This window comes from Vanellus vanellus (assembly GCF_965231255.1).
Source record: "Vanellus vanellus genome assembly, chromosome: 6".
Taxonomy (NCBI): domain Eukaryota; kingdom Metazoa; phylum Chordata; class Aves; order Charadriiformes; family Charadriidae; genus Vanellus; species Vanellus vanellus.
The window spans coordinates 35391563-35408868 of NC_138911.1; the positions used below are offsets into that span (position 1 = coordinate 35391563).

General features: G+C 43.3%; 2 protein-coding genes across 2 annotated transcripts in view; one reads left to right on the plus strand and one right to left on the minus strand.

Annotated features, from left to right (window-relative positions):
- Positions 1-4640, minus strand: part of EIF2AK4 (eukaryotic translation initiation factor 2 alpha kinase 4) — a 46268-nt gene extending 41628 nt beyond the window's left edge. Inside the window, exons 1-3 of the mRNA XM_082484855.1 lie at positions 4423-4640; positions 2295-2410; positions 1037-1139 (exon numbers count right to left, since the gene is read on the minus strand). Of these exons, the coding sequence (XP_082340981.1) occupies positions 1037-1139; positions 2295-2410; positions 4423-4575 (372 nt within the window). The 5' untranslated portion in view covers positions 4576-4640. The remainder of the gene's footprint in view (positions 1-1036; positions 1140-2294; positions 2411-4422) is intronic.
- Positions 4641-9286: 4646 nt separating this feature from the next.
- The window catches only part of GPR176 (G protein-coupled receptor 176), a gene marked incomplete at both ends in the record, with an annotated part of 41381 nt that continues 33361 nt past the window's right edge, over positions 9287-17306 (plus strand). The window contains one exon of the mRNA XM_082484856.1: positions 9287-9515. Within this exon, the coding sequence (XP_082340982.1) occupies positions 9287-9515 (229 nt within the window). The remainder of the gene's footprint in view (positions 9516-17306) is intronic.

Sequence of the window (17306 nt, forward strand, 5' to 3'; positions counted from 1 at the left end):
AACAAAACAATGTCTGGCTAAGACACTTCTTTTGAAAGTATCTGCATAAAAATTGGTAATCAAAATAGAAGTATAGTATGCCAATGGAAAAAAGGCTTGATGTGGCAAGTCTGAACAACAAGCAACCCCTGACAAACCTGTAAAGTTGACAGGCTTAGGAAATTGAAAACAGAATATTATCCCATTTCAGCATACATAATTTTCACAGCTGTGTATTTCTCACTTTTTAAAAGGCAACTTGAGCAAATCAAATGCATTCACCTATAACATTTTCAAATAGTGGTAAGAACATACCATAAGCCCTGCTTTTGCCAAGAATTCAATGTTTGCTAGTAATTCTTTGAATCATTTCAGTCCTCAACCAACTGTGGAAAGGTATTGTTAATACCAAACATACCTGGGGACTTATAAAATCCTTTAAAACAAATATAAGTTCTAAGCATCACACATTTCTCCATCTTCCTCTTTTTATCCTATTTGAGGGGGGGGGGAGGGGAGTCAAGTGTCACTATTCCTAAACACAGCAGAAAAAGAGGTATAATGGCACGGAGTGACTACACTACAGGCACAGAAGTCAGCTGTCGAGATGGTGTTATAACAAAGGTCTCTTGCCCTTCAGTTCCACATTAGATAAATAAGATCACACTGAAAAACTCCCCAGGTAACTGCTGTTTGCTTAAACAGGTATAGCAACTTACAATATTCAAATTAACCTGAAAAGTGCAGAAAGCTCTCCATTTTAGAGTTAGTATTGCCTTTCATACTGTGAAATAACTCCAACAATAACATGAACCTTTAAATCTGCCTTTAAACAGGGACAAAGCTTGCATTGTTCACATGTGCACTGTATTTTAAGAGCATGCATATTCCCTACTTTCATTAATTAGAAACATTCTTAAGAAGAAGGTAAATCTCTCCATCCTTAGGAGCAACTTGTACTTCCAATGTGGATGCATTTCATTGTATTATACCACACGTTTTTTTTAGAACTATTTAGGTTCAGAGTATATTTCTCAAGGAAGTGAAAAGCTCTTACCTCTCCACACCGTTGTTTTGCCAGTTCAGCTAGTCTGGATTTTAATTCATTTATTTTCTCATTTGACAAGCCTTTTGAATTTTTTAGTTGTATTTCGGGGACACTGGGGGATAGCAACAAAACATAAAAAAAGTCCCCATTAGAAAAACTGAGTGTAGACAGCAATTGTGCAAGACAGAACGTTGATAAAAATGGTGGGTAATGGACTTCATAGTCACTTGGCAACTAGTCAATGCTCAAATAAGCAGTACATAAATATAGAATAAAACCAGAAATACTGTTTTATATTCCCTGCCATTTAATTTTCTGTCTGAAGATTATCTGTTACACTTAACATAAGAACTACCAAAGAAAACCCTGCAGACTCTTATAATTCAGCTCTAATCAGTAATTTACATAACAGCCCTTTAAAAATATTACTAGCATAACATTTAGGTGTTTAAAATATACTACCAAACTTAAAAGAAACATGCAATAAGTAATAGCTACATTTAAAAAATTGTTTATAATAAAGTAAACAAGTAAAATATGTAGCTATGCTATCTTAAATTTAAAAAAAAAAATTAAAAGTGACTGTTATATCCCATGTTACAGGGTATAACTGAGCTATCATTTGGTAAGGAATAGCACTTCTCTTGTACACTGCTGATGCCACAGCACAAATGCATGAACTAAGGGGAGTTATGCTGTAGACACAACCAGTGACATAAGGACTGAACAAAACCGCTCACAGAGCAACACTTAACCCAGAAATTACTTGCCAACTCAAAATCCTGGGAGGGGGGCTAATCACCCACAATTCTTTTTAAATTCTATATGGAGAACTGTTCCAAAAGGCTAACCTGGCAGAAAACAGGAACAGCAGATACAACTAAGACAGCAGATGCAGACTGCTTTAAAAATAAAGATTCAGTCCCTCTCTCAGCAGGTCATGAGCTGGAAAAGTTTAAAAAGAGAAGTAAGACACTGGCAGGTACGCCTGTGTTTATGCCTCTTCAAGCTACAAACTGAGGATGCAGTCTTGCACTGACAAATGCATCCCTATTATTCTCCATTGCACAAGAGACCACATCCAATTCAGGTGCCAAATTTTATAGTCACCTATTATAAAATACCACAGGCGTAACAAAGACTGACATGCAGAAAGCAAGAATAAGAGTGGTGAATAAAACTACATGCTTTTTCAGCTTACACTTTACTATGGAAAACAGAGTAAAATGTTCAGAGAAAAAAAGACTGTATTTTAATGTTTACTCACGTATCAGGGTAAGTATGTGGACACTTGACCCACAGATCAACTTTGGCATATGCTTCATTATCACCAGTCAATCCCTGAGGACGCAGAACTAAATTAATTTCAGGAGGCTGTTGTACCTAAAATGGAAAACAAAACTTTTTATTTAAAAGAGTTTTTTTGATTTTGTTTTAATGGAAGTGCACAACTCTCACAACCTGTATTATGGCAGAATTCAGGTTAGACCATCCAAACTGTGAAAAAAATATATTAAGGTATTGACGTTGCTCAATGAGAATGAACTGGTTCACCAATTATCGGTTTACCCAGAATATTTTTAGAACTTCTTCAGATAATTGTAGTTACAGTTATTAGAAAGATGATTCAGACTAAGCAAAAAAAAGAGGTTTTACAATACAACCTTTGTATTCTGCTTACTGTAGGCTAGTAGTATGGAAAAAAAAAATTAACACAGGTTATCTGTGGAATATCATAAATTAAACCATTCATTATAAGAGCAATGCTGTTTCTTTTGTGTTTGTTTTAGATCACTAACAAACACCAGTCAATATTTTATTTTCTGACATTGCAACAGACTATTAAAAAAAATAAAATCACATTTATATACACCCTGTGTGGCCAAACAAATGAACAGTAATTTTTTTTGTATTTATATTTTTGGTTTTGGCATAAACAAGAATTTTAATAAGTATTGCCCTTCCTCCCCATCCTGTTCAAACTGCCTACTCAAAATCAGAATAAAGTAAAACATGCTCTTATAAACACTCTAAACTTTTTTGTTTCAATTAGAAAATTATTTTTTGGGGAAAAAAAAACCACAACAAAACCACAAACCAACAAAAAAAAAAAATCCAACCCAGACCTTAGTAACAGGACAGACCGGTCGGGAAATAAGACCACATAGAATAACAAACATAGAAACGGGTTAAAAGATGGTCACTATCCCCTCTATTTTCCCTTTGCATTTCCAACAGGGAATGGAGAGGTTAAGTCAAGAAGACATCGGGTACGAATTTAATAGGGAGTGAGATCTGCAACACTTCTGAAAATGCAACAAATCACTAACAGTGTTTGTATCAAACTCCATGCAACCCCCACCCCCCAAAAAAAACCACAACGAAAACCCAAAAGCACCACCACCAAAAAGTAGTCACAGGTTTCTGCAAGAATTCTAAGTTCAGGCTTATAGCAGAAAACGACAGCATGGGCTATGACATTTCGTAGAAACTAAAAGAACAGAGAATGAAAAGAGAGATGGCAGTGAACTCGAGGAACTGAGAAGAGTGACCAGTACCTCCAGGTACAGAAAAAGTACCACAAATGCAGCTGGAAAAAAAAAAAAAAACAACTCAATTAGACATTGTGGGCACGAAAGAGAAATGGTAAAGAGTAGTCAGTACTAGACCTGAGCATTAATTAGTTGTAATTAAAAAAAAAACAAAAAAACAAACAAAACAAAAACAAAACCCCAAAACCACAAAACAAGACACTATAAAAACGAAAGTTAAAGTATTATGTTCTCATGAAAACAGCCACAGTTTGAGTAAACCACAGCGTATAATAAATACTTAAAGATCAACAACACGTATGCCGATGAGATGAATTAGTTAGGCAGGTATGTAATTTGTTGGTTAAGGGATGAATTAAGAGGCAATTTAAAAAACAAACCTGACAATTAATTAAAGCGCAAGTTATAGGCACAGCATTTAATTATAGCGCGAAGGCACCGATCTAGAGGATTAATTGCAAAGACCGAGGCGGGGGAGGACAACGGGCAAACAGCAAGAGGCCGAGATGCGCCGGGCTGGAAATAAAAGGACTCGCCACCAGCGGGAAAGCACCAGCCACCTGCCCGTCGCCGCCACCCAGACCAAACACCAGGGACCCGCTCTGCTGCTTCCCCTTCGCCTGGGAGGTGGGACAACCCCGGGGCTCTGCCTCTCGAGCGATTAACGGGCGCAGGAGGCGCTGAGAGGGAGAAAGGAGGAGCCCCCCCTGGCCGCCGCGCTCGGAGGGGCCAGGCCAGGGACATCCCCGCGGGGGGCGGACAGCGCGGCAGCCACGCTGCGGGCCGGCCCCGGCGGCCTCCACGCAGGCAGCGGGCCGGCCGCGAGAGCCCCGCTGGTTATACCTTCCAGGCCTGGCTCTGCCGCAGATCCTGGAAGTCCTGTCCGTAAATGGACTCCAGCACCTGGAGCTCGTTCTCCTGCCGCAGCTGGTAGCTCTCCGGCGGCTCCCCAGCCGCCTCCGCCAGCAGCTGCTGGGCGCCGCTGGCCCGGGCCATGTCAGCTCCCCGGGCGGGGGCGGGCGGCAGCCATAGCGGGCGGGCCTGCGGCACTGCCACCCTCTAAGTGGCGCCGACCCCGCGGCGGCCCCGCTCCCCCAGCGTCCCAGTACCGCCTCCTCCACGGCGGGAGGAGGAGCCGGGGCCTGTGGTGCCTCCGGTTACAGCGGCTGCGGGAGAAGTGGAGGCCGGTGCGCAGCGGGGTGCGGTGGGCTGGCGGCGGCCTGGGCGCCGCGGTAGCCCCGGGGCGTGGGGGGACGTGGAGCCGGCGGCTCCGCCACCCCGTGAGGGGACCGCGGCACGTTACCCACCGCTGCCGCCGTTCCCCGCAGCCACTCGTGGTCCCGCCTGCCTCGTCCCCGTCCTCACGGCTGTGCAGGCCCAGAGCAGCCGTGCCGCAGAGGAAGCTGGAAGGGACCCATAAGGGCCATCGAGTCCCGCTCCCCGCTGGACTGCCTGAAACTAAACGTTATGGCTAGGAGTGTCGCCCAGATGCTCCCTGACCTCTGGCAGGCTTGCTGCCCTGACCACTGCCCTCTTCTGTGAGCCACCACCCTCTCCATGAAGAACCTTTTCCTAGCGTCCAGTCTGAACTTCCCCGAGATACTCCCCCAGGTATATATCTACATATGCAGAGGTACACAGCAAATACGAGTAGTTACTCTGCTGATTATTATTTTTTTTTTTAATTTATAGACCTTGAGAACGATTAGCAAAGTGGAAAAAGAACCACAAAATTCAGAATGGGTTTTATGGGGGGCTGGGCCAGGATGCAGAAGTTAAAAAGATGTTTCCATGGAGGATTGCTTTAGTGACTCCTAGGAGTTGGAGCACAAGCAGCCTTAGCCTTTGGCTGGTTGAGCTGCCCACACACAGCCAGGCCAGACCCTGTGCGCAACCCCTCAGCCCCAGGGTCCCCTTGGTGGGATGTGCCTGAGAGGCAGCGGGGGGGTGTCAGGGTGGTAAACGGCATACTTCGGTGATTTCATTTGTTAGTAAATGTAGGAAACAAGTGTAGTCCACTGAAACCAAATGAACTGAATCTTGGAGTTTCCTTCTGCCTTAGACCTAGTCATGTTCATACCTGGGTCCCCATTAATGATATTATCTTTCCCCTAAAGATAAAATTCCGTCATCTTCATTGAAAACAAGTAAAATAAGTTTCAGAGCCATACTCGCATTATTGTAATTTCTACTCTTGCAGTATAATGGGCCCAATTTTTCTTGACTTCTGTAACTGCATGAAAAATCTTCTGATGTTTCTATTTTACTTACAAGGTTTGTATCAGTGGAGTTTTGGTGATTTTCACATTAGTCCCTGACATCCAAGTACAGACTTTTTGTTATAAATAGACCACTAAAGGAGGGACTTACTCCCATTAAAGGAGGGAATAATTTCTACAGCCCTCAGTTTGTCCTTCTGAAATTGAAAACTTGTTAAATGCATACTTTTGTTTATCTTTCCATAATTCTGATGGTTCCAGCTGGGATTATAACTTACTTAATAACTGGTAGTTTCATAATGTCATTAGTATCTAACCAAACCCAAATCTTAAAACTGTATCACTGTTCTGATGCTGTTCTCTGTTCCTTACCAAGCCTGGGAACGCCTGGAATGTGCTTTTAGTGGTGGTGTTCTTCTGCCTCGTTTTTTGTTATTGTTGTTGTTGTTGGTTTGGTTTTTTTTGGTTGTTTTTTTTTTTTTTTTTTAATGGGAAATGTGTGACCAAAGCTGTGTAGTGTTTATCTAACAACAACAGAGATCTCCTTTTGCACAATCAGATGCGACCTGGGGGGACTGTAATTGTCTGCTAGTTTCTTGCACCTTCTTAGAAGTAACTGCTGTGTTTGACCCACTGGTGCCATTGGGTATGCTCATCTATCGATTTGTATAAATGGCCTCTCTGTGTTAAAGACTAGAAATAAAAGTTTCTAGGCCACAGATTCATCTTCTCTCCCACACAAAGACCCAGCAAGAAGGGCCAATTTGAAGATACACTGCGGTAAGTAATTACGGGTTTTTGTGTGGGGCACACAGCCCATGGGAAACTTCTCCTGTGTTACATTGTGTAACCATGGGTGGGTCAGGTAACATGCAGCATTGTTAAAGCTGCCCCATGGTTCCCGTTCTCCATGACTTGGCAAAATTTTAACCAGTTGGGATGAAATGTTCTAGACCAGATGCCTACCTCAGGTTATTTCATTTTTTGCTCTTAATTTCTTCTACAATGATTCATTGTTTCCAAGAAGAACGCCAGAGAAAAATAACATCATAGCACAAACATTCTGAGAATTTCTTTTTAAAAGTCTTGTACCCCAGCAGAAGTGTGAAAATTTAATGGGCGAGGGGGCACCTTTTTCAGTGCTGTGGCTTTGCTCGCTAACCTGGTGAAAACCTACATAAAGTAAACCATATTATATTATTTGGTGAGGGAAAAAAAAAAAAATTATTCACATGCTCCGCACAGATTTACTGGAGTACAAGGAACATTGCCGAAGAGTCCACCTGCCCCGAACATGCGCTAGACTGCATCTGGACAGAAGCTTCCCTTCCAAAATTTGAGACAAAATTTAAAACTCTTATATCCCACAACAGTAAAATTTAATGATGTGTGTGCCCTCACTTCCTCCTGTGCATGATGAAGGGAGGTGAGTCTCCCTGGGTGAAGGGCAGGAGAGAGGGAAAGTGCGAGAAAGTGGGAGCTGCGTGAGGAGAAGCATGGTGAGAGGTGGAGGAGGTCAGAATCTGGTCACAGAGACTGGCCAAAATGGCCACAGGAACGTTGGAGGACCAAGAGGAGGAAAGAAGCCAATTTGGGAGTCCCAGGAAACAAAAGATGAGGGGAAAGCGTGGTGGAAGCTGCTGACTATCAACTGGGAAAAAACTGGGACTGGCTGGACAAGGTGAAGGTGTTGGGAGAGGAAAGGGTAGGAGGGCGAATGAGCCTGGGGCCAGGCTGGGAGCAGGGAAAAGATATAAACTACTAGGAAAGAGCCTGGAGCAGCTAGTTGAGGGACTCCCAGAGGAGCAAGAGGTGGCTGCCAGGGGCAGGGCCCACATGCGGAGGTTTGGCCAGAGGCCTCTGGGCCTGTGGTGGGATGGGGTGGTGGCCGTCCCCTTTTCCCTGTGGTCAGCAGATGGCTTTAGACCTAGCTCTTTCTCTGGATCATCCAAGTTCACAGGAGATGGAACGTAGACCACAGAAAATACATTTTGTTGGTTTGGGGTCCCTGACCCATCCCTGCCGTGTGAGGGTTACACTAAATGGGCAGCTCTCCTTCCAGGGGGCACGTTCAGGTTCACCGGCCAACGGCTGGAAAAAGCCTTTTTTTGGCTTTTTATCTAGCTGTCCTCATAAAATCTTTAAATTAAAGGCAAACGCACACCCTCTATGCAGATACACACTTTTTGCACAATTAGAACCCAAACTTGTGCCTACAGAGGGGCTTTCCTGGCAGATTAGGTGTTAAAAAAGAAAATCTATTTTAACAAATAATATGTATTAACTAGAAGTTATCACTATCTTTTGCAATTCTGCCTGCAGAGTTAAGAACCTATTCTAAAATCCCGGTTTAGAGCTTCAGGCTCCCACACCGCTAACGCCTCCTCCTGCCCGCAGCCGCCTCCCGCCCGCCGCAGCGCTCCGGCGCAAAATGGCGGCCCCGCGCCCACGTGATGGCGGCGCCCCCCCCCTCCTCTGAGGAGCGCGGCGGAGGCGGGAGCTCGGCGGCCCGCCCCGTCCCGCCCCGCCGGGCCACCGCCTCCCGCCGGCGGCGGGGCTCGGCGGCTGTCCGCAGTGTGGAGTGGCGGGGCGGCGGGCAGCAGCAGCAGCGGCGGCGGCAGCAGCAGCAGCTGGGCGGCCGGGCCGGGATGTTGGAGCACGTAGGAGGAGCAGGGGTGTCGCCGCCGGCCGCGCTGGGTGCGGGCCGCGCTGAGAGCGGGTCGCGCAGGATCGTCGTGCAGAGGCTTTGTGGTTCACTGGAGGCTCGGGTGCCCCCCGCCTTGGGATTCAAAACCAAATTAGCATTCCCCGAGAAATAGCGGGAGTGGAGGGGAAGCCGTGGAGCAGTCCTTTACTTCTCTTGAGGACGCTGTGTGAGGGTCCGGTGTGGCGCAGAGGGAGGAGGGACAGAGCCATGTCTCGCCCCGGGAGGAGCGGGCAGGAGGAGGGAAGGGAGATGTGCCGGGGGGAAAGCGGTGTCTTTCCCCTCACAGGGCTGTGAGAAAAGCTGACGCCGAGGCCGAGAGTGGAGTGGAGGGACAGAGTGTGTGGTCCATCAACTTTTCCAAGCCGGCTTTGGATGTCTGCGTGCGCGCGCGTGAGCCAGTCCGTGGTGGGCACCAGGTGACCTTCTGGTGGGATTGGGAAGATGAGCCACGGTGTGGGTTGTCGTTTCCTCCTCCACGTTTATTGCAGTAAAACATGCTGAGGAAAGGCTGTGGTATTGTGAAGCAAGAAATACGGGACAGCTAATGGCAAAGAGGAGCCTGCTTTATTTTCTGTACGGGCTATCATGATTTACAAGGTAGAAACGTGAAAAGCCAACTCTGCTTTCCAGGAGACAGAAACGTGGTGAAGATGCCTCAAAGCATCAGAGATGGGGCTTTATCCTCAGAAGCGCCTTTTTGCCTGTGGGCTCTGTTCACTCATTAAGGGCAAGGTCTCGATAATAACCTGTGGTGGCAGCAAGGAAGGTAGGAACTTCAGCCATGGGGTATGACAAAAGCTGGATTTTGAGGAACGAGAGCGAGCATGCCCCGTTCCAGGCTGTCAGCAGGGCTCTGGGGATGAGGAATGCCTCAGCTGGGCAGATGGTGTGGCAAGGTGGGAACGGCAGCGATGCTGGCGCCCCAGAGGGCGAGGAGCACGGCGAAGAGCAGACCTACCGGCATTTCACCACCACGGTGCAAATTGTCATCTTCGTTGGCTCTTTGCTGGGTGAGTGAGTGTGGCTGGAGTTTTTTTGGTGATGTGGTTTGTTTATCTTTACGGTCAGGGACTGCAGACAGAATGGTAATGAGCATCATTTGCTGCCTTAGTGACTCTTCTCCTTGCATTTTAGACCCTCAGGTGTATGATTTCAAGTTCCTTGTTGGTTTTTGATGGGTAAAAGCTATTACTATAAAATGCAGTTCATCCCAGATGAGAACTGGTACATTATATGTATGTATTACTTAGTAAACTTTTCTATCAGAATTTAAATGGTCAAAAATTAAATGGATTGACTACACCCTTATTTTCAGCTGTAATGGGATCTGTTCTCTTTACCATAGGAAAAGGTGTGGAGTGTTTTAAACAAGTTTTACTGAATTTCTGTTTCACACAGCAGTAATTCTGTATTTGTGTCCTGCAGATTTTAAATTAATACTTTGGAAGTACTTTGTGCTGTAAATATGTATAACCGAGCCTACTTGTTATCATTAATATAGGAATCATACACTTTAGATATGTGGTAGTAAACCAGTAATATATTGCCATATAACTTTACAAATGTGTGTACATTTGCTTTCTAGGTGCTTGTAGTATGTTGTTTTGTTAGGAATACATGTGCATTTCTTACAAAAAAAAAAGCAAAATAAGCCTTATGGTGAATGAAGTTAGCACTGTTTGGGATATCAGTAAGCTGGATTTCAGTAAAATACCACCACTAGCTAAATTGTTCAAAGTTGTCTACTGGAAATGATGAGGCTTTTCACACAAGGCTTGACTGAGGAAGTCTTCAGCTCTCTTAGGAGAGTTCAGTAGGACTTTGCCGATGGTCGTTGGTTCTTATTATCAAGGATTTGGTTTTGTTTTTCCTGATCTTGCGTAATGCTAAAATCTGTTTCTGTGGTCATGGAAATTAATTCTAATATTGATTTCTTCTTGGCAATATTTAATAGCACTTAAATAATTTCTAAGAAGATAGTAAGCATAGTCTTGGAACAGCATTGAGCTCTGGGCTCAGTGAGCAATACAACTACTGGTTATTACTGTAAATCGCTGAGTCTTATGGCCTCAATTATTCCTCTCTTCAGTGGCAGTTATCCTTGTGGTTCTTCCTTTTTTTCTATTTAGAGCATAGATGGTACAGGGAAAGGAGTCTCTTTTTCAGTGTGTTGGATAGTCTCTGGCACAAAATAGTAGCCAGCAAATAGTGTCCTAAAAATAACAAGATTGGATGAGAAAAGTCAGAATTTTAGTTCTTTATCTTTTGGGTTTTGAGCCTTAAGAGCATACATTTGGGTCATATGTCCAGACTTACTTTCATGCGCATGGATCCTTCAGTTATAGTTGAAGAAGAAAACAGATGCTCTCATGTAATCATGCCTTTGGCAGCTAGGAATTTTTAAAAAACAACCAACCAAAAAATACCATAGCTATACATTTTGCACAACTACTGTAAGTCATGGTTTGGCATTCCTGCAATGTGCTTTTGACAGGGGGACTCTGTGAGAAGACTTAGACCTGTTATAAGGGGTTTATCTGAGGATTAGATGGCTGGGAGGCTGATGAGGCTTCCAGATCAGTAGCTTCTCTAGGCCTTTCAAAGAGCAAAACAGGAGAGGAAATCATGTTATTAAAATATGAAAATGCAGTAGTCCAATGACAAAAGTTAGCAGCGTGCTTCATGAATTTGCAGTGATGGAAGCTATCTCTGCATCAGCAGGGGAGAACAACTTGGTATTTACCTCATGCTTACACTTGCACAAACACCGTTAATTAAGCTTTCCTCTTCATTTGTTCTCTGCCATGGTCCTTAGAGTGTGGGTAACATCCAGCTCTTTTCTCCATCAGGTGAGCCCCCCAGTTGAGCTGCAGAATAGCAATTGTTTGGTCCAATGAGTCTCAGGTTCCTCTTTGCACAGGGGGAAACCCTTCAAGGGGAATTGGGACTATCCTTCCCTCTAAAGCATGAGATGGGGGACACTCTCCTTAGAGGTAGGATGTGTAGGTTTGAATGCTTTCTGGTTTGGGTGGATGTCCAGCTTGTACATCTCGCAATGTCAGTGTGTGCCCAAGCCACTTTGCTATTGGATAGGATATCACTACCCTTTTAAAAGGAAGAAATGTTTTCTGCTTCCAGCTTGAAAGGGAACTAATGTATATGCCTCAGTCTTGGTAATGAATACATGGGTCTGACATAAGCAGTGGTCTACAGCATGGTGAGGTTGAGGTCCTACAAGAGGGAACAATCAGTCAGGGTTGTGAATTTAATTTGGGTTCCTGCTGTGCAGAAGTATGTGATAGTCATTTGTGAGAGACAACTATGTTTTTTTTCTGTCCTGTTTAAGACCCTTATTTGAGACCTGTGGGGAGACTTGTAATAGTAGGAGAAATTCTTGTGTTAGTTTTCACTGTATCATGAAAGGAGAGTGCTATGGTGAGTGTTTCGTGATACCTGCTGAGGGCAAGAAAAAGTCAAACTGTTCTTCTTTATGGTTACTTTACAATACAGTGAAAGGACATCCTCAATTTATTTACTTATTTTAGGCAGCAATAACAATGATACCAGATTCTAGAGTTTTTGTTTGTTTTTAAAAGGGATTATGTAGTTGTGACAAGCTTGCCAAAGCTTGAACCTGAATGTGACCTTAACATGTAGGTCAGAGGATCTAACTGGTAGAACCAACCAGAAATGTCAAGAAGAGGCTTGTTAATTGGCAGATTTTTTTTCCCTATTGTTTTTGTCCCAATTTGTAGAATGTTGTAATTGCTAAAAATTTCTGATTTTGTAAAGAATCAGATTATTCCGTGTTTGGAATGGACAAAACATAATTATTAGTCTAAAAATCACTTATAGTTTAGGGCAGTTAGAGATGCGAGTTCTTCAGATAACTTGGTCATGAGTTACTAAGTTGATGAAGCTACAATGTGCGTAAATGCTACAGTTCTAAATAGCTGTTCGTGTGACTTTGAGTCTGTTTGCACAAACTTCCTACTGTTGCTCTTCCACTGCTTGTGTGGAAGTTCTCACTTAGCAGACTACCTATGATTTTAATAATCAAGGACTGAGGAATAGGATGGGGTAAATCTGCATCTATACTTAGAACCCAGCTGGTACTACCTGTTATGCACTCCTTTGGCTATAGCCTACTGTGACGTTTCCGCACAAGACGGGAGGCATTGTAGTAGAATTTGGGCAATTTAGTTGTCCCAATAAGCAGCTTGGTTTGCCTCTGTGAAAGAAAGGTTTGCAGTATGTTCAAGACTTGCAAACCATTTCTGTCTGTGATGCTTAGCTGAGTGCATGACCTGGGGAATTCTTCTGGGGGAGCTTTAAATGCTTTGCACATGTTGATGAACTTATTTCCCAAATGCACAGGGTGAGATACCAAGTATGAGACTAGAAGGCCTTGTTAACGCTGTCTTCCTGTGCAGCTCCATGGCTAGTAATGGCAGTTCTCCCAGTAATGGTGTTTCCTAGCCTGTAAGCTACCAACTTGGGGCAGGGCTAGAATAAAACAGTGAAAACGCGTGCCACCGGTGTTTCTTGTTCCGCTGATTGAACTGTGCTCGGATCAGGAAATGGGGAACATGTTACAGAAACAAATTACAAGCATGCTGAGCATCATCAGAAGAACTGGGGACCCATGCCTCTTGTTAGCGCGTTCCTTTTCTGATCCATACATGTATTTGGTATTCCCTCAAATGAAGGAGCTCTGTAATGCTAAGTGCATGTGTAGAGATGTGTTTCTGGTGTGGGGTCAGGTGAGTTGCACTCAGTATGTGCTTAGGCAATAGCTGTGCTACAGTATGATGAAATCTGTTGCTCCTAAGAAATGTTACTATAAGAGAATAGAAGCCAAAATAATTATGCTGCTTCTGGCAACTCTCTCATATGAATGACAGTTTTTTGGACCCCTCAATGGTCCCTAATGGCCCCTAGCAAAAGGAAAGCTAATGTGTTGAAGTTCTGTGTGTAAAGCAGCAACTTTCATTAGTATAAGTATGAGGGAATGGGAAAGGTACTGATGGGAAGAACTAGCTGATTTTACTGGCCACTGGAATGATGCAGATGGGAGCAGTGTGACATGAGAAGCAACACATGCTGTCTGTACTGATTCCCTTTGGTTGACTTAATCCTGTGTGGTAAAAGGTGTCAAGAGATGTGAGCTTTGCATGTCCTAACTTGCTTTGAAAGGATGTAGAAGTCGTCAATAGAGGAACAAGAATGGTAGATACTTGCTTTGAGATTGATTGCTTCACTTCCACTAATCCTGCGCAGATCTATCTGCTCTGCAGTTCCCTGTGTGTTCTGCTGGACTCAGGTTAGATAATTTTTTACTGCCTTTTAAGAACTGTAGGAACTGTTTTGTTTTGTCTAACCTGTGTTTCAGGCCAGTTCCCTCCACCTGCCACCAAGTGGATGTGGCTAAGATGATGAAGTCAGGATTACTTGTGCACGTGAATGATGATTTGCACTCATGGCAATACTGGCTAGGGTCCTTAGCTGACAAATTCAAATGGCTACTGTCAAAGGGATGGTGATGTTCATGTGAAGTTGATAAAAGGAAGAGTAAAATAAAATTTAGGTTTAGAACTCTTGCCTTGTCAAAGTACTAAAGTTTTGAAGATGGAAACCATATTCTCTATCCTCATGATTTTATTTTTTTTTTTTGGCATGTTACCCTTTTTGTCTCTGGGTTCTTGTTTCACAGTCTTTCTTCTGAGTCTGTCTGCTTCACAATGTTGTTCTGCCACCTATTGCCATAGTAGCAGAGTGCCATCGGTGATACAAATTCATAACAAAAGCAGAGTTTTCATGTAATTTCTGAAGCTGCTCCTCTTTGAGCAGGAGTCAAGTTCTGCTTGGGATTTTTTTTTTCTTCTTTAAATCAAAAAAAAAGAGATTTGATGAATTTTGCTGATTATGTAGGGGTTTGTTTAAAAGGGGACTGAGAAGTACCATTTGGTAGAGAAGGAAAGTCTGTAGTGTTCCCATGTCCGTGGGAAGTTGGTTCATCTTGCTGGAGAATAGTTATGCTTCAGCTTTTGTATAGTTTGTTGTGATCATAATGGTTGGTATGTCCCAGAGCAATGCAGGGCACTGATGGTTGTGCCCATGACTGTCGTCGTGCTAGCTTGTCTGTACCTTTGCCATGCGTGGATAGGGCTTGGTCTCACATGGCAAGTTGAGGAACCAGGAAGTTCAGGAGCCTTTCAAGGGGAGACCAGTTTTTGTTGCCTGCTACTGTGGTGAAGAGAAGAGTATGATTTGACTGGCTGAGATCAATGGGCCAGGAAAGTGAGACTCTGCTGGCTTCTCCCATTGTGACTAATAGACTGGGAGCTACATCTGACGCTGCAGATGTAAAGCCAATGCAGATACATATAAGAGGACCCTAAGGTAAAGAAATTTGCGCCATTTGAGAAGCATGCTGCACAGCAATTCTGCTATATTACCCAAGGAAAGTGTTTCTTTGTTTTTGTTTTCCATTCTCCCCCTTCTGAGACCTCTGTAAACTGGGTGCATTCTAGATTTTCTCTTGTTTGTTCTCTCATCATGAAGACCATATAGTGAGATGGAGCTCGTGCAGTCATCTCTCTTCCATTTTTTTGGAGCATATCTCAGTCTGTTTGGGCTTCTAATATACAGAGCATACTGTGAGGATTAACTACAGCATGGTAGGACTGCAACTGGCACTGCAATATGTTTCAGTATTGCACAGCAGAGCAGCCAGGCTGCAAAGGGGGATCACTAGTGCTGCTGGTGTTACTCATCGCACACTCACAGTCAAAAGGAATAGAGGCTTCAGATCTTTCAGTCAGAGGTCAAAGGGGTAGAGAAAAATTTATAAGTTGTTTTTCATTAGAATTAAGAATTTAAATTTGTAACCTGAAATGTATAGTATTTTTTTCATTCAGATAATTTCTTCCCTCCACCCCCTCCTCCAGCATGAAAAGAAAATGGCAAAAAGCTCTAGTATATTCTTGGCTGCTATTCAAAAATTAATTAACAGTTTATGAAAGTAGAGTATTTGAACATGGTAACTATGAAAATTATCACCTATTCAATTCAGAAGAATATGGAGTTACTGTTTTTACTCTTGTGGCTGTTACTAGTTTGAAAAAGGATACATGTGGGCAATGACTTTTAAATAGATGACAATTTAAGTATGAATGGCAAATCAAAAATGCTTTTATTTTTCTTTAAAGGCTTGGAATGACATAGGGCTTCTTTTCAAAGCGAGTAAATTTTTAATAGCTTCCTTTTTATCAAATAAGATTCTTGAGATCAGATTTGCAGTGAATATAGGAATACGGCAATATTGCTCTACAAAGGTTATTTTTCTCTTGCCATTAGAGGTGCTCAGTCTGCAAAGACTAATTATTACTTTAGCACGTCAACTAAACCTTTGACAGAAGGAAGAGGGAGTATTACTTCTGAGCTTTGGTCGGGAGAGTTTGCTGGAGGTGGCTGAAGCTGCTTTCAGTTGAGTGCAAGCAGTGGGAGGGGGTCTTGGAAATGAAGAAGAGGGTCTCCGAAGAGCACTTGTAGCCGGCATGCGCAGTGAGCTTAGCTTGAAAGGGAGATAAAATTGATGGATGAAATGCAATGGACAGTAGCACCTTCTATTATTGTCAGGAGAAGGGAAAGGAAGACAAGGAATAACAGTTTTGAGGGAGATCTGGATATGGGCTCTGTCCCTTTTAAGATGGCTTTTTCCACAGTTCACTTATTTACATACAAATTTACTGACTATTGTAACTGCAGTTAAATGGGGGAGCTTATATGAGTCGTGCTTTTACTGATTGTAGCATGGGTGCAGCTGAATGTTTGTGTTGTGTTAGGCTTAGGTGAGATTATATCCTGTTATCATGGTTTGTAGTTTCATTTCTTTTTGTATTTCCTAGGTCTGAGAGTCTGCATGTGCTCCTGACGTTATTTGAGTCTGTTCACAATTTTCATGTGAGCTGTGTAGATAAAACTGCATGAATTTCTTCTTTAAAAAAATCATTCTTTTCAGACATTTAGGACTCACACACACACACACACTAGAAAATTGATGAAAATTATAATGAGAAAGAGATGTCCTCAGTGCCAGCATCTACTCCTCAGACTTGATATGCATCTTTCTGTGCATTTTTTACTAACTGTATCCCAAATAATCCCAAATCTAGGAAACTTTCCCAAACCTTGTAAATCAGTGCCTTTATTAGGGTTTGGGGAATGAGGCTCTTTGTTACTTGCTTTTTTGTCTACCCAAATCTGTCTTGTACAGAAGGAAATTTTACTGGAAAGGTTGAGGATGCTCGGATACAGTTTGCACTCTGATCTAGTGGTTATAGCACTTTTTTGGAAGCTGAGGGTTAGATTGGTTACCTCCTGGTTTCTAACCATGCTATGATGATCTCCAAGGGAGGTGTCCTTTGAAAGAAAACAGTGGCTTTGAAACAGATACCAGATTTCCAAGTGAAAAGTGAACCCCTGCTGCCTTCCTAGTGTCCTGCAGGACAAGCAGAGGCTTCAGGCTCAGCCCTTTTCCTGAAGATTTCCCATGAAGTGTTTGGCTGCAGCCTCTCCCTGCCCTTAAAACTGACTTTCATCTCCCTGTCTTGACATCTGCGCACACCAGATGTAAAATGGGATTATTACAGCACTTAATTTATAAAGGGATAGATCCCTTCTGGGATACAGTCCTACATTAACTGGCAGTCTAGGTAATGTGTTTGTAAAGGCAAATGCATACTAGCATCAGGAATAAATGTTTGTATTTTGAAATAGCTCCCAGAGAAGTTTGCCAC